This window comes from Paramisgurnus dabryanus, chromosome 10 (assembly GCF_030506205.2).
Source record: "Paramisgurnus dabryanus chromosome 10, PD_genome_1.1, whole genome shotgun sequence".
NCBI classification, from domain to species: domain Eukaryota; kingdom Metazoa; phylum Chordata; class Actinopteri; order Cypriniformes; family Cobitidae; genus Paramisgurnus; species Paramisgurnus dabryanus.
In genome coordinates, this window is record NC_133346.1 from 23,420,822 (window position 1) to 23,444,266 (window position 23,445).

Here is a 23,445-nt window from a genome sequence, read left to right on the forward strand (position 1 = left end):
AAGAAGGAAATGATAATTGACAGCAGAGTTTCAAATGCAACAAACCACCATCATTCCGATCAGTGTTTGCAATTCATCTGCTCATTTTAAAGGACACACAATTTTGCTCAGGCATACAAAGTGGCTATTTTATCATGCTATAATACATTATCTGTGGGGTACTTTGTGATAAAATTTCAAATATGCACTCTAGGAACACCAAAGACTTATTTTATATCTTTAAAAAAAAAATAATATGACCCCTTTAACAGTTTCCATTGTACGTACAGTAATTGATGCTTCATTCGGTCATACGAAATTTAAAAGATGTAAGGGGGATAAACAAGCTTATTTGAGCTGAGCAAACGTGCCACAATGTCATTGTCCAACATAATCTCATGGCAATTTGTATATATATATTATGAGGTGGCAAATTCATATGAATTTGTATGACCATTGACCAACGTATGTTTTTGTATGATTTGCTTCTGCCGTGTGATATTGGGTTTATGGGCGGGGTTAAGGATGGGGAATCATTATATATATTTTTTTAATATTCATACTTTATACAAATTCTTGTGAATTAGCCAACTCATAAATACTTAAGAATTTCCATGAGATAAAAATTCCTTGTTGCACTTCAATTTTAAGTTTAATCAACTTGAATTTACTATTAATTTGAACTTTTTGACTAAAAATTGTAGTTGCTAAAATTATATAAATAAAGTTGAATTAGCTTAAGTTACTTTAACTTTATATTTTATTATTTATAGCAACTCCTTACTAGTCAAGAAAGTTCAAATTAATTTTAATTTCTAGTTGATTAAACAAGATTTTTTTTCACAATGTAGTTTAAAGATTTTGTTTGCCCCAGATGGTTCGGTAATGACAGTTTAATAGTTACGTCAATTGAAGTAAAGTGGCAATAACCTTGGCACATGTCTTCTCTGCAGCCGGTTCCCAGACAACCACCGCAAAGCAGCCCAACATGAGTGTGCCGTCTCTGACAACAACACAGCTCGCTTTCCTTGTTCATACTTTGTGGTCTTGCCGGAACCCTTAACATTGCTTACCGTGCACCAAATGCTTTGTCCTATCAGAGACCTCATTCCCGGGGCATGCAGAACACGCCAGTTTAATGGCTTTCTCTTGTATCTTACAGCCAAATGGAGATAGACCGCAAGCCATAAAAAAGCAACAATAGTGAAAAGTATGTTGCAAGTTTGGAACTTTACAAGAGGAAACTTGCCAGTGCGTTTTAATGCCCTCATACGTTTTTCGAAAAGGCTTTTTATTTCCTGCAATTCTTTCAAGAATGATTTTATGCTAGCTCTGGGTGATAACTGAGGGACCAACGCTTTCTGTTTCGCCAACACGTTTTACAGATATCATCTTGGCAGGCAGTCATTATTTTAAGGCAAAAGCGAACAAGGGGATTTGAACTGTCAGCGATTACAATTCACGAAGACGTTTGGCATGTGTTGACATTTGGGTTGGAGAAGTTTCAGAAATGGTAAAGGAAAGATTAGGCATGCAGCGCCAAAAGCAATGCTTGCGAGAGGAATACATTATTAGTAAACCTTCCTATGCATCTTATTTCGTGCTAACAATTTAAGCCATGATGAATATAAGTGATTGAAGACATCATTCCATACTGTATGGCTAAAAGATGCAAACTTTTTTAAAAGGTGTTTGTTTATCTCCAAAACAAATGGTTGCCAATCAATCCAAAGCACAATACAACATCTGGAATATCTAGTTCAAAAATGTATCTACATTTGCATTGATTCTTCTTTATTTCTCCCTCTTCTAGTCTTAACGTTGTATCTTAACACTTTACAGCATTGCTGTACTCCTTTTAAAAAAAAAATGTTTTGAATAAAAGCTCCTGCTAAATTAATTAATGTGAAACAAACCTGCTGAAAGCCTGCTGTTAGCACTTCACCATGCTGCACCTGTTTAAGATTACTTAGCTATCAATATATACAAAAACATTAATTACCAAGAAATCATAACTTCCCTCTGTGGTTACTCAGTAAGGGTTGACCCACAATGTGTTGAATTTTCACAGACCACTGCGTCTGTTTTGAGGAGCCGAAAGATTCCTATGAAACATGGCCAGATCCAATTCTTCCACAGATTTCTAGCAAATGTTTATGTGACAGATATCCAAGGTGTTTGACGTACGTGCGGAGGGCATCTCCCTGTCTGAGGGATTGGGACCATGCCACTCTCATTCAGACAGTTAGCTGCCGTACTTATCTTGTTAGCTGAGCCGTGACCTAGAGAGAGAAACAGCGGTCACACATCCCACCAGGCATGAGCTTGAAATCTGTTCCTGTGCAGAAAAGCAGCGTAGAGTAAAATACTGCTTTCACATTTGCTTTTTATAGTGTTTTAAGTCAGGATTTTTTTTAGTCAGATAAACAGAAAATACTCTGAGCAATAAAACGTTACCCTGGTCTGGGCTACAGAGTTGCTCTTTTGTAGCTAAATTTTAATAAGAGTTCTCAGTGACATTTAACTATTAGATCTCATAGATGAATCTCTTTGTTTTATAACTTGTTAAACATAAACTTTCCTTCATAACCTTCCTGACCCCATTTCTGTCACCTACTTCTCTGACACAACACTTCTGACTAGGACAAACAGTCAATGTATTTAAGAGATCTTAACACAGATTTGCCCATCCTACGAGAAAAAAATCAGCGTCTTCTAAGCAGATAATCTGGTTTAGAGAGAAACCTTTAAACTGTGCTTTTCATAATATGATGGTATTAACGTAAACCTTAAATAAAATGAGACCATTTTTATCAATCGTAGGATTTCACTTGAATTTTATTCAGTCACTCCCTGGAGCCCCGGAAAAACGTTGACTCGACTGATGAAACACATTCCTGATCATGTTCTCATAAGTGGGCTCATCTCCACTTTTCCTCTCTCCATTCCTTTAATTTGATTAGTCAATGAAATTGCTGTCAGACGGCATTATGGGTAGCATCTTGTCACATAATATTGATTACAGTGCTTTGCACATTTGCCACAGCCTAGCAGTCCGTAATTTTACTCTGGGTTATCTGAGAGCAGTGGAAAAATCTAAATGCAGGTCTTTAAAGTCACATTCACTTTTTTGTGCACCTTTGTGAAATGCTACAAAATATAACTTTGGTTGGGTTAAGTTGATTGGGTAATTTAATTGGGTTATTTTCTTTAGTGTTGGGTTACCCAGCTTGCTGCGTTACAGGTTGGGTAATTTTCACTGACGGTTGAAACAGTGATGCGTCAGCTTGGAGTTTAAGGAGGGGTTTTCAGCTAGGACAAATTGTTGGATTCATTTGGAGAAACAAGGTTAAAATCAACGTTTTTAATCTATGATCTATTGTTGATCGTTTTTTGTAGGACAGGCTTGTTACCACCCATGGCCCAATGGTTGAACATGTGCTTGGACCCCAATAAACATCTGAATTTGAAAACAAAATACTTGTATTTATTAAATAATGATTGTTTAAATGATATAATAATGATATAAAATATAATAAAATAATAATAACTGTTGGGTCACTTTTATATGGGGACATGGAGCAACAATTAAATAAAGTTTAGTTTCACTTGTGCAGATGAATCTATCGCCTGAGCACGTGAAAGTGAACTCTAAAAAAATTCTGCAAATGAAGGTTTCGCGTAAGCACATGAAAGTTTTACGTGAGTACATGAAACTAAACTTTAGATTTTTTTACTCCAATGTCACCTTAGGGGCTCTGTACTTTTAACCCAACTGCCTGAGTAGAGAAAGTAACCAAAAATAACCCACAGTTGGGAAGGCGCTATACTAACCCATAGTTGGGTTACATATTGGGTTATATTTAATTAAATGTGACAACATTTTGAGTGTCTTTTCATATAGCTGAATGTTAGACCAGTGGGCTGTCAGTCTGGGTGGGACAAACTTAAACATGACAAGAAATAGTTTTCATCACTAGGTGTTTGTGAAATGGAAGATGGAATCTTAGGTAAATCAGATACGAGTCCAATCAATTTTGTGTCTCATTTCATTCTCACATCACTTTGTGTTTGCAGGTTGGTATAGTCAGATCATCTAGTTTTTGTTTTCATACAGTACAGGCTGTACTTTGGCTAAATTGACAGTGTTTTCTGCAGTGTTGGGAGTAATGTATTACAAAAGTAATGTAATGACAGTAATATATTAGTTTTTGCTCTAGCACAGTAATTTAACACATCACCCTGCTGAAAAAAATCTGCATATCTTACAATCACATTAGATTTGCGTTACACCATTGTGTTTGGTACAGTATATGTAACATAGTTTACCAGACTTTTACCAGATGAATTGTCTATGTTTATGATTCTGACAGTGACTGTTACAGTACTGTATTATGTCTGTATTAAGTCTTCACTGTGCCTATTCAAAGCAAAACATATAACTCTTCTAGATTTATAAGCAGCAATAAACTACATTTTTACTTTTTATAATACATAGTCATATACTTCTGATGAAAGTAACTCAAAAGTAGTGTAACTCATTACAGTTCAGGGACAGTAGTATTGTAATGTAACTAATTACTTTCAAATTACAGTAACTTGTAATCTATAATGTATTACATTTTGGAAGTAACTTGCCCAACACAGGTTTTCAGCTACTGAACAACATATAACCCGTTTGGTCCAAAACCTAATTTTTACCCCAAATCCATACAGAAAATGTAAAGAAGAAAAAAATCCTGATTCTACTACATCTGAACTGTGCTGTAGGAAAAGTAAGAACATCTGGACCAAGCATATCATCTTCTATGACATCATGCTCTGTAAACTCTTAGTAAAGATCATGAACAACCCATAACTCCCCTTAACGAATAGATAAGACACAAATCTCGCACCCCTGTGACTCCCACACAAATAGAAGCAGCTGTTAGCTAGAGAAGATGAGTGGAGAGGAAGACTTGGGATCAGGGGCCGCAGGAAATCAAGAGCTGGCTTCAGTCAAACAATGACGTTTGTTGTTAATAATTAGACTTTTGAAATACACAGTGGGAAGGTCTAAAGAAGTAATTTGCATATGTGAGAAAACAGAGTTAGAAGTGGCAGAAGCGAGCAAGGGCTTGTTAAGGAAATGTCAGGATAAATGTCGGGGTAGCTGGTGCAGAGTCTTTCAAACTTTCAGGAAGGATATAGTGAATGAGAGGGAGAAGAAATTGAGATAGATAGGCTAGAAGGATGAAGAGTAAAAGCAGTTAGTCCAGGATGGACTGCTTTCGGCTTTCCCTGACTTAGGTGTCTTTCTAAGTGGGCATTTACATTACATTAACATTTAGTCATTTAGCAGACGCTTTGGTCCAATTACAAATAAGGTAAACAATAGAAGCAATTAGAGCAACAAAAGAACAGCAATACATAGGTGCACCAGAACTAGTCTCATCAAGTCTAACACAGCATACATAGCCAAGGGTTAGTTAGTTTTTTTTACAGGAAATGTACAGAGAAAGTTGGAAAATAGAAAAAGATATTAAGTTCTGAATTAGTAAGTGAGGTGTTGGCAGAAGAGATGGGTTTTTAGACGATTCTTAATGACAGCTACACAGTCATCGTGTTGTGACCAGCAGATCATTCCACAGACGTGGAACAGATCCAGAGAAGGTACGTGATAGTGAATTTTCCCTTTTTGAGATGACACCACAATCCATCCCTTGGTGCCGGAGCGCAGGGATCAAGAGGGTACATAAGTCTGTCTAAGTGAGTGAAGTTAAGGGGGTGATGACCCAGTGGTGGTTTTAAAGGCTATGAGCAGAGTTTTGAATTTGATGCGAGCAGCTATAGGAAACCAGTGTAACTTGACAAAAAGAGGAGTGACGTGAACCCTCTTTGGCCTTAAAAAACACTCTTGCCACTACATTCTGGATCATCTGTAGGGGTTTGGTTGTGCAGGCTGGGAGTCTAGCCAGTAGCGCATTGCAAAAGTCCAGTCTGGACAGGACAAAAGCCTGGACTAGGACTTGCGTAGCATGCTCATTTAAGTAAGAAAGGTCTAATTTTCCTAATATTGTAGAGGATGAATCTATTAGAGCGGGCGGTGCTGGTAACAAGCTCCGAGAAGCTAAGCTGATCATGACTGACCACTCCCAGGTTTTCAAAACATTCAAAAAGGTTTTTGCTAGTTTCAGCCCGGCAAAATTATAATTTTCACGTTCAGCATCACGTTGTTTAAATAGCAAATGCATTTGCTCCCATTTGTGCACCCAAGGGCATTCTGGTCTGAAAACGAGGTGTGTTCAGGCACATTGTTGGCACGTTGATTTAAATGCAACTATAATACACTACGCCAAGTCTAAAGTCAATGGCGCATTTTTTTTGTTATTTAAAGAGCACGTTAGTAATATGCGCCTATAAACAGGAGGACAACGCGCATCTGGGACAAATATGTCAACAAAGGGATGACACACGCTCTGTAGAACAGTTTGTCTGTTTATGGCTACTGTAAAAACATTATGCCTACTTCCATGTAAGTGGACCAGTGGTGTGTGTAGATCGTTCCTACAACAATAGGAACAACCCTTTTAGGCTGTGCACCAGGAGCTTTAGATCATGCGCTTAGATCATTACCATAGGGCCCAAGGTGTCCAAGCTATAGCCTGACATTCCCACTAGCATAAAAACGGAACGTCAAAATAGATCCAGATAGATAAGCAAGTGTGGAAAATCAAACACAACTTACGTCCAACACGGAGATTGATCAGGTCACGGCGCTGGCCGTCAGGGTTCTGGAAGCAGCTGTACAGGCCGTTGCTGCTCATGTCCACCTGCATCAGGATGAGCCGTGGTCCCTCCTCCCGACTGTGAGCCTTCACGTCCGTACCATTCACCTTCCACGTTACTGAGGCATCATTGTCCAGAGAGCCGCACTGCATGGTGACATCACTTCCTATCCTTTCATACTGAATCCTTGCACCTAAGGAAACACAAGAGTAAAAGGCAAAGGTCATCACAGCACGTCTGCCTGTAACATCACAGACAAGCAACATCAGAATCTATGACAGTATGCGAGGAGTGCAATGATCGATATTCCAGGGAGAGATTATTTTGAACTGTCACACCGAATTACACAGCATTGAGTGAGAAAATACATTTATCTGCACGGGGTTACAAAGTATCAGTGAGAATTGAAAACAAACAAAACATTTTGTTCATGTTTTGGTTGACTGAGAACAGAAATGGTTTGTGGTTTGTTTGTGATGGAAGATTAACCAGATTTGTTATTTCCTTACTTATAATCAGTTTGGTCATCATTGTGTAGTGTTAAAGGAGTTGCTTTGAAAACCAGACACGACTTACGTCCAACACGGAGATTGATCACGTCACGACGCTGTCCGTCAGAGTTCTGGAAACAGCTGTACATGCCGTTGCTGCTCATGTCCACCTCCAGCAGGATGAGCCGCGGTCCGTCCTCCCGTTTGCGGGCCTTCACATCCGTACCGTTAACCTTCCATGTTACTGAGGCGTCGTTGTCCAGAGAGCCGCACTGCATGGTAACATCACTTCCTATCCTTTCATACTGAATCCTGGCACCTGAGGAAACACAACAAAGCAAAGGTCAACATCATCATGTATCATCATGGTGCTTTGTCCTACTACACCAATACAAAGGGTAACACTTTTGAGAAAATGTCTAACGTGGACTAACTTTGCAACTACTTGTCAACTTCCAGTCCCTAGAGTATAAATAGACTGTCTGCTTTATATCTGCTTACAATTCATTATGATAGTCCCTTAACAAACAAAAAGGTGTCTTTGCAACTACATGTCAAGTTGTTCTACTAACCCTAACCCATTTCCCAACGCTATTCCACCCTAACCCAACTGATAAATGATGGCACCCATTGACTTTAATAGTATTTTTGTCCTACTGTGAAAGTCAGTGGGTGCCGTCATCTGCAGTTAACATTTATCAAAATTTTATGTACTGTGTTCAACTGAAGAAACAAAGTCATACAGGTTAAGAACAACATGGGGGTGAGTAAATGATGACAGAATCTTCATTTTTGGGTGAACTTTCCCCTTAAGGCACTTTGTTAGGCATTGTCATCAAACAAAAATATTCATGTCGCAACTGTGAGTAATGCCGCCTAGATGCCCCTCTGTCACACGACAACAAAAGCTTCAAAACACACAAACCAACAAAACCAAGTAAACACATCAATGCTCTTTTTGCACATTTATTTTGACTCTGTGGTTCCAGTGGTGCACGGGGTAAGAAAAAAACTATTTTTCTTCCTTTCACTGACCTGACTAACTATCCCCGTAGGCTAATCCACATGCACATGTCCTTTGGGCAAACCAAATCCATGAATTTTACATTTCCTTCATTGTCAAAGCTTGTAACTTCCTGTGTTGAATAAAACAGAAAGTGACAGGCTGGTGCGACGAAGGGGAAAGGACAACGAAAGTGGCGACTACCTTTTGTAATGCAAACACAATATCGTCTGGGGTGAGATGATATGCGGTCATACATTTCTACAGCAAATTTCCTGCCAACAGAAAGCATGTGGCTGTCTTTTCAGATATGAGTCATGAAAGAATCAATGACCAAATAAATCAAAATCTATAGAACATAACTCAAATTTTATTACAGGAAGACTTGGCAAATAGCAATTTGTGAATTGATATCGGCAAAAAAATATATTGTATTATAAGGATAGCAGAATAGCCCTACTATTGTGAATGACTTGATGACTACTGATGTCATCATTCTTTAGATTCCCTCAACTTTAAATTTGCATGCAAAAGACTTGGCGTGTCCTTCATCCCACTGTAAATTTTCAGTGGGGTGAAGCTCTTCTGGTCTGTATTAAGTCATTGGAAATATGCTTTACTAGGGGTATTCTTTTGGGAATTATAGTATTAAATTACCAAGGTGATTTAATAGCCATTGGCATTACAAAAATAAGACCTTCCGATAGCTTAAAATGCTTAATTCTAAATGCACAATTGTCATGTATCTATCTTGTGTTTTATAGTTCATGTCTATTTTGAAATTATCATGCCTGTATTTTAGTTCCATGGTTATTTTAAAAGTACTACCACGTGAAACTATTTATCACTAATAAACACCCAGTGTAAGCATATAGCCCGCTAGCATCAACAAACGGTGGAGGCTGAAGCTAGCATTTTCCGATCTAATGGCGGATTCATCTGATATATGCTTTTCTGACCTGTCCTCACCTGAGCGGGAAGCTGTGGAGGAGTTGTTACCCGGTTTTAGCAGATCCAACGCGAGGTACAGCGCCCACTTCACCCTGCCTTCCGACGTCCACAAGCGAACGAGGCGTGCAACAAACGAGCATTCCACGCGATGCAGCTTCACGGACCGTGAACGACTAAACGGAGACGCCATCGCCCAACATGAAAGCGATCGGGAAGCTGTGGAGGAACCGCTGCCCGGCCTTCGCAGATTCAGCATGCCCCACATCACCCTGGCCCCAGACGTTCGCAGGCGACCGAGGTGTGTCACAACCGAACACCCCACGCGATGCAGCTCCGGGGACCGCGTTCGGGTAAACGAAGACGCCATCGCCCAGCATGAAAGCGGTAAGACTCCGCTTGTTATTGTAACATGTACTACTTGCCACATGTATAGTTTAGCTTCTGCTGTTAGCATAGAGGGGTTTACATGCACTAAGTGTATTGAAGTATTAAGGTTAACTGAGGAGGTTGCTGAACTAGAATCGCGCATCCGAACGCTAGTTGAGGATAGCAAAACCGCTAATGTTACTGTTGCAAATAATCTATCGAGCGAAAAGACATCAGATGCTAATGTAAATATTACAAATACTGTATCGAGCGTGCATAGTGTTTATCAAAATACACATGGCTCGGTTCCGACATCAGAGTCAAGTCGGCGGTCAAACTGGGTGACTGTCAGGCGGCATAGTCATATACGGCGTCCTTCTAAGACCCATAACGTTACGGTAATTTCTAACAGATTCGATCCCCTAAGGAGTACGCCAGCTGAAACACCTTTTAAAAGTGCCCTGGTCATTGGAGATTCTATACTCAGGAACACTAACATTGAGGCACCAAACACCATAGTCGAGTGTATACCGGGAGCCAGAACGTCTGACATTAGATCCAAACTTAAAGTGCTGGCTAATGCTAAGCGGAAGTTTTCTAAGATTGTTATTCATGCCGGCACGAATGGCACCAGACTCCGACAGTCGGAAATCACCAAAGATACTATTAAGGAGATGTGTGAAATTGCAAAAACAATGTCAGACAATGTAATATGCTCTGGTCCCCTCCCCGCCTACCGGGGAGATGAAACACATAGTAGATTAGTCTCTTTCAATGGCTGGATGTCAAAGTGGTGCCCTCAGCATAATGTAGGGTTTATAGACAATTGGAAGCATTTCTGGGGAAGACCATTCCTCCTAACCCGAGATGGCCCTTATCCGTCATCGAAAGGAAGTGCTATACCCACTAGAAATCTGATCAATAGTCTTAATTCTGATATAGTCTGACTATCCAGGGCCCAGGTCAGGAAACAGACGGATCGGCTTAACCGTCCATCTGTTAGCTGCCGTGATATGTCAAGACCACTTATATCCCAGCACTTTGAGTCAATCTTACCGAAATATCAGCACATTTCAACTGTATCTGTTCCCCGAACAAATAAATACAGAGCACCGCTTGTTACATCTGGTACAAATCTGATTAATATAAAATTAGAAAACAATACATTAACAGATGAACCTCGAATGTTAAAATTGGCCTTCTTAACTTTAGATCGCTTACCAATAAAGAACCTATTATCAATGAAATAATTACAGACAAAAACTTAGATGCACTCTGTTTAACAGAAACCTGGCTTAAAGCAGACGACTACATTAGTTTAAATGAATCCACCCCACAAGACTATTATTATAAATATGAACCTCGATTAAAGGGGAGAGGGGGTGGTGTAGCTACAATATACAACACAATTTTTAAAGTAAACCAAAAATCTGAGCTAAAATTTAAATAATTTGAACTAATGTTGTTAAATATGGAAATAACTGATCGTAACCACAAACAGCTTTCTTTTGCCTTAGCGACAATCTATAGACCACCGGGCCACCATGCAGATTTCCTTAAAGAAATAGCAGATTTCCTGTCTGAGCTTGTAGTCACTGTAGATAAAGCTCTTATTGTTGGTGATTTTAATATCCATGTGGATAACCCAAAACATGCATTAGGACGTGCATTTATGGATGTTCTAAATTCTCTCAATATTAGACAAAACGTGACAGGGCCCACGCATACTCGTAAGCACACATTAGACTTAATTCTGTCACTCGGACTCAATATTAATGACGTCGAAATATCACCTCAGAGTGATGCAGTTTCTGACCATTACCTTGTGTCATACACTGTACTTCTAGATAGGATCACTCAATCCACAACATGCTACCGACTTGCCAGAACAATAATTTCCACCACTAAATATAGCTTTATTAGCACTCTTCCAGACCTGTCCCAAATGAAACATGTAGCAGATAACTGTGACGATCTAGATATTGTAATAGAAAACCTAAACAATGTCTGTTCTAACACATTGGATGCCGTTGCTCCCATTCGAAAAAAGAGATTCAAAGAAAAACCGCCAGCTCCATGGTATGACCATCACACCGCAGCCCTTAAAAAGTCAGCTAGAAAAATTGAAAGAAATTATAGAAGCACAAAGTTAGAAGTATGGCGTGCAGCATGGAAAGAGAGTGTTAAACACTACAGACAGGCTATTAAAACCGCCAGATCTACATATCTTAAAAGGCTTATAAATGAGAATCATAATAACCCTCGTTTCCTCTTTAGCACAGTTGCGAAACTGACTAGAAACAAAGAACAAACAGAAACCAATAGTAAACTGCAACACAATAGTAACGACTTCATGAACTTCTTTTCTAACAAAATTTCTGCTATTAGGGAAAACATCGTAGCTACCCACGCAGCCACCACTCTACCCATTAGTTCACTTAACACTAGACTACTATACGAACATCTTGATTTATTTAAACCTACTACAATAGATGAGCTCTCTAAACTAGTCACATCATCCAAATCATCGTCCTGTATATTAGACCCCGTTCCCACAAAACTACTTAAAGAGGTATTCCCTGTAGTGTCAACCCCGGTTCTAAATATCTTTAACTCATCGCTAGAAATAGGATACGTTCCAACAGCTTTCAAACTAGCAGTTATTAAACCGCTGATTAAAAAAACCACAGCTTGATCAAGGAGAGCTTAATAACTTTAGACCAATCTCAAATCTCCCTTTTCTTTCGAAAATATTAGAAAAGGTAGTGGCAAGCCAGTTACGCACATTCTTGACAAATAATAGTACATATGAAAAGTTCCAATCAGGATTCAGGCCCCACCATAGCACAGAGACAGCGTTGCTTATGGCGCTTTTCCATTGCATAGTACCCCACGGTTTAGTTTAGTTTGGGTCGGGTCAGCTTACTTTTGGGAGCTTTTCCATTGGGTGCAGTACGTAGTACCCGATACTTTTTTTCGTACCACCTCGGTTGGGGTTCCAAGCTGATACCAAACGTGACGCGAAAACACTGTAGATCACTGATTGGTCTGAGAGAAGCGTCATCGCTATAATGTAAATATTAGCTTTAGCTTACTGCTAGCTTGCGCTGTCTCAAGCAAACATGTTGTTATCTGTGTTCTGCTTTAAGTTTCCAAACACCCTTTTAGTGATGAAAAACATCCACAGGTTGAGAATCCGGGACACCATAACAGTTTTTTACAGACTTGCAGTTTGTGGCTGCACATTCGCGACGTGCACGTCCGCATTATATATGCTTAAATGCAACTTGAATGAGGCTCAGCGGAGCGCCGTCGACTGACGCAACGGGTCAGGTGTTTGAACAGAAACTGTCATGTGAGACAAACGCGATGTGCAAACATCTATTTGTTGTGGCCAATTTTAATTTTGTGGCAGACTGAGAAATAAATGAATGTATGGTAATGTACAACAACGCTCTCATGTGTATGATGTCACAGCAGTAGGCAGCGTAAATATAACGACACGCCTATAATCCCTCCCACTCCGAAGTGATACTAAACTCGATGGAAAAGCTAACCACGCCAAAGTGAGGTGAGGTGACCCGACCCAAACTAAACTAAACCGTGGGGTACTATGCAATGGAAAAGCGCCATTAGAGTTACAAATGACCTCCTATTAACATCCGATCGTGGTGAAATCTCAATTCTTATATAACTAGACCTTAGTGCAGCCCTTGACACAATAGATCACACAATCTTACTCAATAGACTAGAAAACTATGTCGGTATCAGTGGTCAGGCGCTAGCCTGGTTTAGGTCATATCTAACCAATCGCTATCACTTTGTTTATGTAAATGAGGAAGAGTCATATCACTCCCTGGTTAAATACGGTGTACCGCAGGGATCAGTTTTAGGTCCTATCCGGTTCTCGTTATACATGTTACCCCTAGTAGACATTATCAGGAAACATAACATAAGTTTTCACTGCTATGCGGATGATACCCAGCTTTACATCTCCTCGCATCCCAGCGAAACACACACGTTTTCTAAGCTAAAAGACTGCATTAGCGATGTTAGTGACTGGATGGCACATAACTTTCTTAAGCTCAACTCCAATAAGACAGAGATACTTATTATTGAACCAAATCGCAACAAACATAATATGTCAGATTACAAATTGCACATAGATGGCTGTACTGTGGTGCCATCTTCCACGGTTAGGAACTTAGGTGTGATGTTCGACAGCAACTTATCCTTTGATAGTCATATCGCCAACGTCTGCCGCACAGCATTCTTCCATCTTAGAAATATCTCAAAAATACACCATATACTGTCTACATCTGACGCAGAGAAGCGTATTCATGCTTTTATGACCTCTAGAATAGACTATTTTAACTCGCTACTCAGGGGATGCCATTCAAATCAGGTCAACAAGCTTCAGCTAGTTCAAAACGCTTCTGCAAGGGTACTTACTCGATCTAAGAAGTGACGACCACATAAGCCCAATTCTGGCATCTTTACACTGGCTAACAGTTAAATATCGCTTACAATTTAAAATATCACTAATCACCTACAAAGCTTTAAATGGCTTAGCACCCTCATATCTTAGAGAATTACTATCAGAATACAATCCATCACGCACACTACGGTCGCAAAATTCTGGTCTATTGATTATCCCTAGACTATCAAAAGTGTCTAAAAGTGGAAGATCCTTTTCCTACTTAGCCCCTAAGCTCTGGAATGATTTACCAACCGATGTCCGAGAATTAGACACAGTCGATCATTTTAAATCTAGACTTTTCTCTTCAACAAAGCATTCACATAATTTGTCTAGAAAAGGTACTTAACTCGCAATAGTTATTTTTACGGAACAAAGCACTCACGGTCATAACACAGACCAACCAAATAAATAAATAAAAACCTTTTCTGCATGAACACTTAAAATGAATTGCATTAAATAGTTTGCCACCGTTTGCCACTGAAACTGCATTAACGACCACAGTGGGGCTTCCAGCCTTAGTCAAACGGTTAGGCACGTATGGTCGGGTTGCGATTTTGGCGCTATCGTAAGTCTTGTGAATAGTATGCCATACAGACCCGTTTGCCACTGAACCTGCATTAACGATGACAGTGGGGCCTCCAGCCTTAGTCAAACGGGTTGGCACGTATGGTCGGGTTGCGATTTTGGCGCTATCGTAAGTCTTGTGAATATTATGCCATACAGACCCGTTTGCCACTGAACCTGCATTAACGATGACAGTGGGGCCTCCAGCCTTAGTCAAACGGGTTGGTATGTATGGTCGGGTTGCGTTTTTCGCGCTTTCGTGTGTCTTGTGAATAGTATGCCATACATACCCGTTTGCCACTGAACCTGCATTAACGACGACAGTGGGGATTCCGGCCTTAGTCAAACGGGTTAGCACATATGGTCGGGTTGCGATGTTTGGCGTTTTCTCGTGGTCTTGTAAATGGTATACAATATAGACCCGTTTGCCACTGAACCTGCATTAACGATGACAGTGGGGCTTTAGGCCTTAGTCAAACGGGTCGTCAGGTTTCATTTTCTCTTAAAGATCGGAAGGTGACCCTTATTTACCATATATACCTTCGCATTGGGCCCCCAATTTGCTAAATCCTCAACTGTGGATAATATAATTATGCCGCAATAGTTAGTCTGTCTGGAACTAAGCTGAGTTAAACCACATCACTGTGTGACACTTCAATACATATGAACGGCCGCTACGCTAATACGATTTTGTTTTTCTCTCCCTGTCTCGTCCTCGACCCCGAGGACAACGAGACAAACAGACCCAGTCCCGGTAGATGTGAAAAGTCGGCCCACCTCTGATCTACTGGCCGTCCTTCAACGTGATGCCCAGCTGATGCCTGACCAACGATCACCGGCAGAACCCGCTTAATCTCTGCTAAATCTCCTTATCCGTTCTCCCAAGGGTTTTTCCCTCCTTGGACTTATTTTTCCTCTGATAAAAGCCCGGGGGTTTTTTTCTCCTAGGGGGTTTTTCACCCCGGGGAGGCAGCCTTTTTGGACTTTACTTAGCTTCCTCTTCTAGACGTTACTTTAGTAATACGTTCACTTATAATATTGAGTCATAGCCGCAGCAAATTTAACTGCTTATGCTATCATGTATTTTGTTGTGCTATCTGTCGTTTTTCTGTGCTTTTCACTGCTTGTATTTATGTAAAGCTGCTTTGAAACAATTGACTTTTGTGAAAAGCGCTATATAAATAAAATTGAATTGAAAAAATTGAATTATGGTCATTGTATTTGTTGTCCTTAGGTGTGTCTTGTCATCCCTGATTCTTGAACATTGTTTGGTAAATCGTTCCAGAGCTTTATGTAGAAATTACAGTATACCTGGGTCTTACTGCCAACCAGCTGTCAGTAACTTACTGTAGATTTTACATTTATGCTATTTACTGGCAACAGTTTGTTCAAATTCAAATGAACATGAAATATTTTCAGTCTTTATCTTCTACAGTAAGTTACTGGCAACCAGCTGCATAATTATAGCAATTTTACAGTGTAGGAAAATGATCTTCCACCTTTAGACACTTTTCATATTCTAGGAATAATTTAGTGGCCAGAATTTAGCGACCGCAGAGTATGGATAGTATAGTATATGGATAGTATTCTTATAGTAGTTCTCGAAGATACAGAGATGCTAGGCCATTAAGGCTTTATAGTTGATAAGCAATATTTTAAAATAATAAGCATCTCTAATTTGGTCAAATCTAATTTACAATAGGCTATTTGGTGTGTTTTATTTAAATCTGAACTGCGCGATCTGATCGGGGTATGAAATCAAATGACCGGCTACGCAAAAGTGACTACAGACTAGTGTAGAGCCACAAGCACCAACAGGGGAATGACATCAAAGTACAGCAAGAGTGATTAAGAAATCACACGGAGAAGTCTGCTTTGAATCACTCTCGTGGTACTTTGACATCATCAAGTGGTCATCGAACCTAGCTTAGACAACACTGTAAACAAACAGTCCATGTGGAGAAGTGCTAGAACATAAAATCTCTACAGTTAAAGGCGGAGTACACGTTTGAAAGCCAATGTTGATATTTGAAATCACCTAAACATACACGCCCCTACCCCAATAGAATCTGGACCTTCTTTTGATAGATCAGTCCAGTTTATTACCTAATCTATCTGTTTTCATTTTTATATCTACTTCAAGATTTTAATGTATAGGATCTCAAACTTTTATGTCTGCATCAATGTTCAGTTCAGACCTGCAAATTAATGATTGTCTTCTCCACTTTGTTTTTTGGTATCTAATATTAGGCTACATTATTACTTATCTTGTGATAAGAATTAAATAAAAGCCTATTTTCATTCGTAGACACTGCTTTTATTATATGCAAAAAAGCTTTTTATATCAACGACTATGCAAATGAGAGTTAATTAATTTTCATCTAAAATGCGTATTAATTAAAAACATTTACACCATCAAATTACTGTATTGTAATGTTAGCTATCAATAGCTGTCAGATAATAGCTTTTTAAAGAGTGGATAAGTTTTCTCCTTTCATGCATGTGTTAGAGATGGACTGAACATTGTAAACAGTTTATTAAATTCTTCTGAGTAAATTTTGGCCACGAGTTAGTTGATTAACATTAAACCAGTCTAAAAATCAGCTCCAGTTGCAAATGCCATTGTCTTTTCTTGCTTATAATAAACTGATATGATGAAAACACATGTTTACGAGTACACTTTCAGAATGCTCTCAATTAGATGAAGATTCATAATGTATGCATTTAAGTGTGTTGGTCCTTATGGGGTGTTGCGCTGGGACAAATGTGCATAAGGATGAGAGGGAAAAATCTAGACTACTACACCACTGATTTAATCCAACTTTTAGTTCCAATAATACATTATAAATGCGTGTTTTTATAACAGGTAAAACTCTTTAATATACCTGAATATGTTATATTGTGGTACCGGTATTTTAATAATCTAGGCTTATGTTTCCCATTATTTTCAGGCATACAGTATAAACAGCAACTGAAATATTCAGTATAAATGGCTTCTGGTTGCAACTTTTATTAAAAGATTTGTTTGTCTAATTCACTTTATTCATGTTTAAAAAAAGAAAACATTGTGCACACGTCACTACGGCAAGCAGCAGGTGTCTGACCTGACGGCTCTGTCTACTTCCTCGACTGCAAGCAGCAAATCTCGCCAATAAACTTGAACACACCATATGTCGGTTATTGTATTTATCCCATGCTGTCTTCATGTTTCATGGTCATATTTTGATTATGTTCTTCATGTTTGCTTCTTCAAACCCAAAGATCCATCTCCTCATCCCATGTTTTGGAGAGCACCATTATTACAACATGTTGTAGTATTTTTATTATAGCCATAAAATCTGAAGTGAGTTTTTTTGAAGTCTTGTCACATGATGGCACAAAATGGACATTTTTATTGCACAGCTTTCCACTTATTTATAGGATAGTGCCTATTATCTTCACTCAAACAAAGCAATATTAGCCAAAAAAAAGCAGTACACCCAATGCAAATTTTCTTTCATGCACAGCTTCAAGGGCAGAGAGACCCATTAGGAATAAAACGGATAGGAAAAACACGGTTGAAGTTTAAAGGAGCAGTCAAACTGACACTTGATAATGTAGATGTAAACTGGCTACAGAGGTGAGCCGAGGCGTCATGTAGAGATGAGAGAAGAGGGACTTTACACCCACATGGAAGTGCTAAAGGTTTTATGAGCAGGACATATGCAGCGTTGCCTGTGGAGGGAATTCTAGACCGGCCAATAGAAGACCAGGCGGACAGCTAGATTTCCTGGCTAGATGGGGAACAGCTGTCTTTCCAAAATGTTGCAAAAGCACAAAGCGGTTAATAGGCTGCACGAACAGAAGCAGTCGGTGTGAATTAAGTGTTCTTTGTTTCTTAAACCATCATCTGATCTGAAACTACACTACATGCTGGTTTTCAGCTCTGTGGGCAATGAAACCTACATTGGATGCTCACTGGCATTTGAAACTAACAGAATAATGTTGTAAAAAGTTCACATTGCAATCAAATGTACCATGCAGGGCCATTTCTGTTGAAAAGACCAGCATACGGTATTATGTTCGGATACTGGTGCATGGGATTCTGGTGTCCCCCATAGGGCTCAAATCATTAACAAATCTTCTTCCTGGATTCCCAGGATCAGTATGGATCACATTTTTGAACCTCTGTTGAAATTTTTTTCCCTTGCAATCATGAATATTTGATTACTTTCTTGGTTTTAAGGAATTGTAATGCATTCAGAGCTGTGATAATGTACAGTACCCATGACTGCAGGCTGAGGGTGGGCTGATATTGTCTCGTACTCTGGAAAGGTCAATAGGATTACACTGATACAACACGAATCAGACAGCTTCATCCTGTTCCCGTGGGCTACTTGGCTTAAATGCTCAATGTTGAGAATGTGGGCTTGGCTACTTGGTTTATTTTCTTACACTTGTCGGGGGGATGCTTGCTAACGCCCAGCCACTGAAGTTGTTTCTCGTTTTCTCTCTCCTCCCAGACCTCCCGTGATGCACCACATGATCTGGGAGTAAGTTGAACCCCAGTGCTCCTATTCTCTTTTAATCAACATCACTCTTTTCTTTCATGTGTGACCTTGTAAAACAACAGAATGGGTGTATACTGACCATTATTTTAAAACAGAAGTTTGATGCTAAATCTTACTGGGTGATAAACATCAGATCAGGGAAAGAACCAAACCATCTTGTGATTCATGTATGATAAAATAACTTATCTATAACCACAATCTACCTCCATCAATTTTATTCTACAATATCAAGCCACATCATTATACGTTCTTATCGCTTTAGCATGCCAATCAAGATGGTGCCACCACTTTTGATAAAAGACTTTTGCAGTTTTTGTTATAGAGCTCTCATTTATATACCAGGACTTTTACATATTATGTTTTAAATAATTACATACAATTACATGGGTAATGTACTGTTCAGATTTAAATAAAATGCGTTTTAGAAACATATTCATCCAATTGCCTATCATCATAATAGTCATATATTATAGTCATATATTACTATCCCATCCCCTGCATTATTATTTTAAAATAATGGATGGCTATTTTCCTCATTCAAGTGCACAATGGAACTTTTGATAAAAAAACTCAAGTCTCGCTTTGTTTCCACAGACACATGACCAGTCTGCCAGAGGAGAAACAGGATGTAACTCAACAGCTCCTTGTGATGGAGAACGGCATGCGGCAACGCTCCAATGCAAATCGGCACCAGGGGAGATTAAAGCACCCCATCAAACTCGCACCCAAAAACACAAAGGCAACTCTGATTGAACTGGATACTAATCTCAAAAATGCACTCCACACGAAAATTGCCTACTAGCTCTCTTTATTTGCTAATACTGAGAAGCATTCGCCCTCAGCGTTTTTATCTGGGATGCTAAGGTTTAGCTTCTGCTGACGGCCTGTGCAAATACACTATATGGTGCTGCTCTTAGCATACTGTCGACATTGGATTGGTACAAGGTTGGAATTTTTTGGAGTCACGGTTGTAGTATAACAAACCCCATCAAGTGAATAGATAGTGAATCGCAGAATATGAGCCAGAATAATTGTCATTCCCTGCTAGAGCATTAAAGAGATCCTATTAAACCATCTCCATCATGGTCTTGGCACTGTCAGTTTATTGCAGCAATTGGACCATATGTTACCATGGTGGTGGTAATGCTATGATGTGATTATCATAATTGTGAAGTGTGCAGGGATCTGGGCTAGTCTTTCACAGTGTCGTAAAGGAATTGTTCATCCAAAAAAATGAAAATGTGCTTCTTTTCTTACTTTTGTCTCATTCAAACCCGCCATGACTTTCTTTGGAACAAAAACAGATATTTTCATAAAGTGTTGTTTTGCGTTTTCTGTTTACAGAAAGCGGGAGTGGTTTGTGACTGCCTCTTCTCAAGCTTCAAAATGACGCAAAGCTTTATAAAATATTTCCCAGTGCTGTATTTTCCAAGTGTTCTGAAAGCATAGGATTGGGTTAGATAAAAAACAAACTAAAATATAATATATTATTTTGTAAAAGTCTTGACCTGTTTCTCTTCTTTATTTTTGTGAGAGCATAGTCAAACAATCCAGTTGACGCCTTTACTCTCATATTGTGGATATCGCTGCTGTTTCGGTGGTTAAATTTTATTTAAAAATGAACATCCTATGCTGCATCAACAACACAATTCAGGCACGCATAGAAAATGCTAGCATTTATTTGAGATTTAATCATACGGTGGCAAGAAAAAGTATGTGAACCCCTAGGAATGAAAAGGTTTTCTACAGTGATTTGCCACAAAATGTGATCTGATCTTCATCTAGGTCACAACAACAGACAAACACAGTGTGTATAAGCTGACACACACCAATAATTCTTGTTTCTTGTGTCTTTTTTAAACACCTATTAAACATTTACAGTGCTGGAGGAAAATGTAAGTGAATCCTTGCATTTAATTGCTTGTTGAACCTCCTTTGGCAGCAATTACTTCAAGCAAGCACTTTTAGTAGTTCTGAATCAGACCTAATCATCGTTCTGAAGGACATTTTACCCATTCGCCTTTACAAAGTCAACTCAGACACATTTGTAGGATTTCTGGTGCTCTCTTAAGGTCATTCCACAGTGTGAGGTCTGGGCTTTGACTAGGCCACTCCAAATGGCATATTTTGTTTTTCTTAAGCCAGTGGTGGATTTACTTCGATGCTTAAGCTCATTATCAGGCTGCATCAACCAACTTCTACTGAGCTTCAACTGGTGGCCAGCCACCCTGACATTATCCTGTAGGATATTTTGTTAAACTTGGGCTTTCATTTTCCCCTCAACGATGGCAAGTGGTCCTGGCCCTGAGGCAGGAAAGCATGCCCAAATCATGATGTTCCCCCAAAAAACTTTACTGTTGGGATGATGTTTTGATGTTGGTAAACTATGCCCTTTTTGCACCATAGTATTTTTCCAGACCAATTCAACTTTTGTTCCATCAGTCCATAAAATATTTTTCCAGTAGCCCTATGGTTCGCCAAGGTGCTCTTTTGCAAACTTTAGTCTCACAGCAATGTTTATCGGGATAGCAGTGGCTTCCTCCGTAGTGTTCTGCCATAAACAATGTGCCTGTTCAAGGACTTGTGTATGATAGATTCATGAACAGAGATGTGTGGCAGTTCCAATGATGTCTTCAAGACTTTAGCTGATACTGGTGGGTTCCTCCTTATTTCAATGAGTATTCTGCATTGTGCCTTAGAAGTCATCTTGGCTTCGGCACCCACTTCTGGGAAGGGTAGCTACAGTATTAAACTGTCTCCATTTATAGACAGTTTGTCTAACCATTGACTAATGGATGTCTAAACATTGTGGGATTGTTTTGTATCTCTTTTCAGCCTTATGGAGTGCAACAACTTTTGATCGGATATCTCTGGATAGCTCCTTCTTGCGAAGCATGGTTTATACCTGTAAGAGCTGATGCTTCTTAAGGACAGCAATCTTAAAATGTTTAATTGTCTTTTTATCAATCAAATTATCACTTAACCACACCTTTGAACTCATTTTATTTCTGATATAAATTAGCTTTCATTAAAGTAATTAATCTATGGGTTCACTTACATTTTCCTCCAGCACTATGAATGTTTAATGGGTGTTTTTTTAAAAAGACACAAGAAACTACAATTATTTGTGTGTTGTCAGCAGAGTTGTATAGTACTTAAGTATTTTTACTTTCTACAAAAAAAGTAAATTTTCAATTATTCATATTTTATTAGTGTGTTTTTCTTAGGAAAACATACATTCCAACACATATTATCATAATTTTTACTCCACTACATTTCATAATTTCAAGTTTTTGGTTTATATTTAATATTTAAGTACATTAAACATCTAGTAATTTTTTGTAATTTTACTCAAGAAAGTAAAAGTACACAATTTTTATGTTATTAGGCATTAAATCAATTTTAATATGCAATATATAATGAATACACAGTATGATTCTATGCTTTAAAATGAAGTAAACATTTTTTAGTAAAGAAAAGGATTTTTTTCCCAAGACAAACACTCTGATAAAGCACAGATGCTTGGAAAATGAAACTAAAATACTTAAGTATTATACACCTGGTTGTCACCATATGCACATTGTGTTTGTTTACTGTTGTGACCTAGATGAGCATCAGATCACATTTTATGGCAAATCACTGTAGAAAACCAGTTAATTCCTGGGGGTTCACATACTTTTTCTTGCCTCTGTAGATGCTTTGATTCATAAACACATAACATTTAGCTACTGTAACAGCAACATCACACGTGTGCCAATTGTACTTTTACAAGTAGCAGTTTAGAAAATGAAACCATCCAAGTTGGAATGAAACAACTACTGTATGTTGATCAGCATTTTGGACCAAGAGATTTCACTGTGTGCAGGGCTACCCAGTAAGTCCTGCAACAGAGACCAAGCGCAACAACGAAATGTTTAAAAAATAATATGACAAATAAATAATTTTTTTACAGTATCAACAGCCAGGAATGGAAATGGTGATGGTGGGGTAATGAGGGAGTGAATTTCGAAGGAAACAGAGTTCCACCTCAAATGTTTTAAATTGTGGTACTGAAAAGGAATTATATTTAAACAATTTAAAATGACTCCCTATTATGTTTTTTTATTTTGCAACTTTTATTTTATAATTCATCACCAAGCTTGTCACAACACTTCACTTTCAGAATGTCACTATATGACTGATACACTTGGCAGATGCTTTTATCCATAGAGAATTACTGTGCATTACAAGCTATAAATTTTTTTATTAACTTGTATTCCCTGTGTTTGAACCCTTGACCTTTTGCGTTGCAAA

At 38.8% G+C, this 23,445-nt stretch overlaps 1 protein-coding gene across 2 annotated transcripts in view; it reads right to left on the reverse strand.

Annotated features, from left to right (window-relative positions):
* cntfr (ciliary neurotrophic factor receptor) overlaps nucleotides 1–23,445 on the reverse strand; it is a 205,524-nt gene that overhangs the window by 72,668 nt on the left and 109,411 nt on the right. For both annotated transcript variants that reach the window (XM_065290230.2, XM_065290231.2), the window contains exons 3-4: nucleotides 7,324–7,557; nucleotides 6,707–6,940 (exon numbers count right to left, since the gene is read on the reverse strand). In XM_065290230.2, the coding sequence (XP_065146302.1) occupies nucleotides 6,707–6,940; nucleotides 7,324–7,557 (468 nt within the window). The remainder of the gene's footprint in view (nucleotides 1–6,706; nucleotides 6,941–7,323; nucleotides 7,558–23,445) is intronic.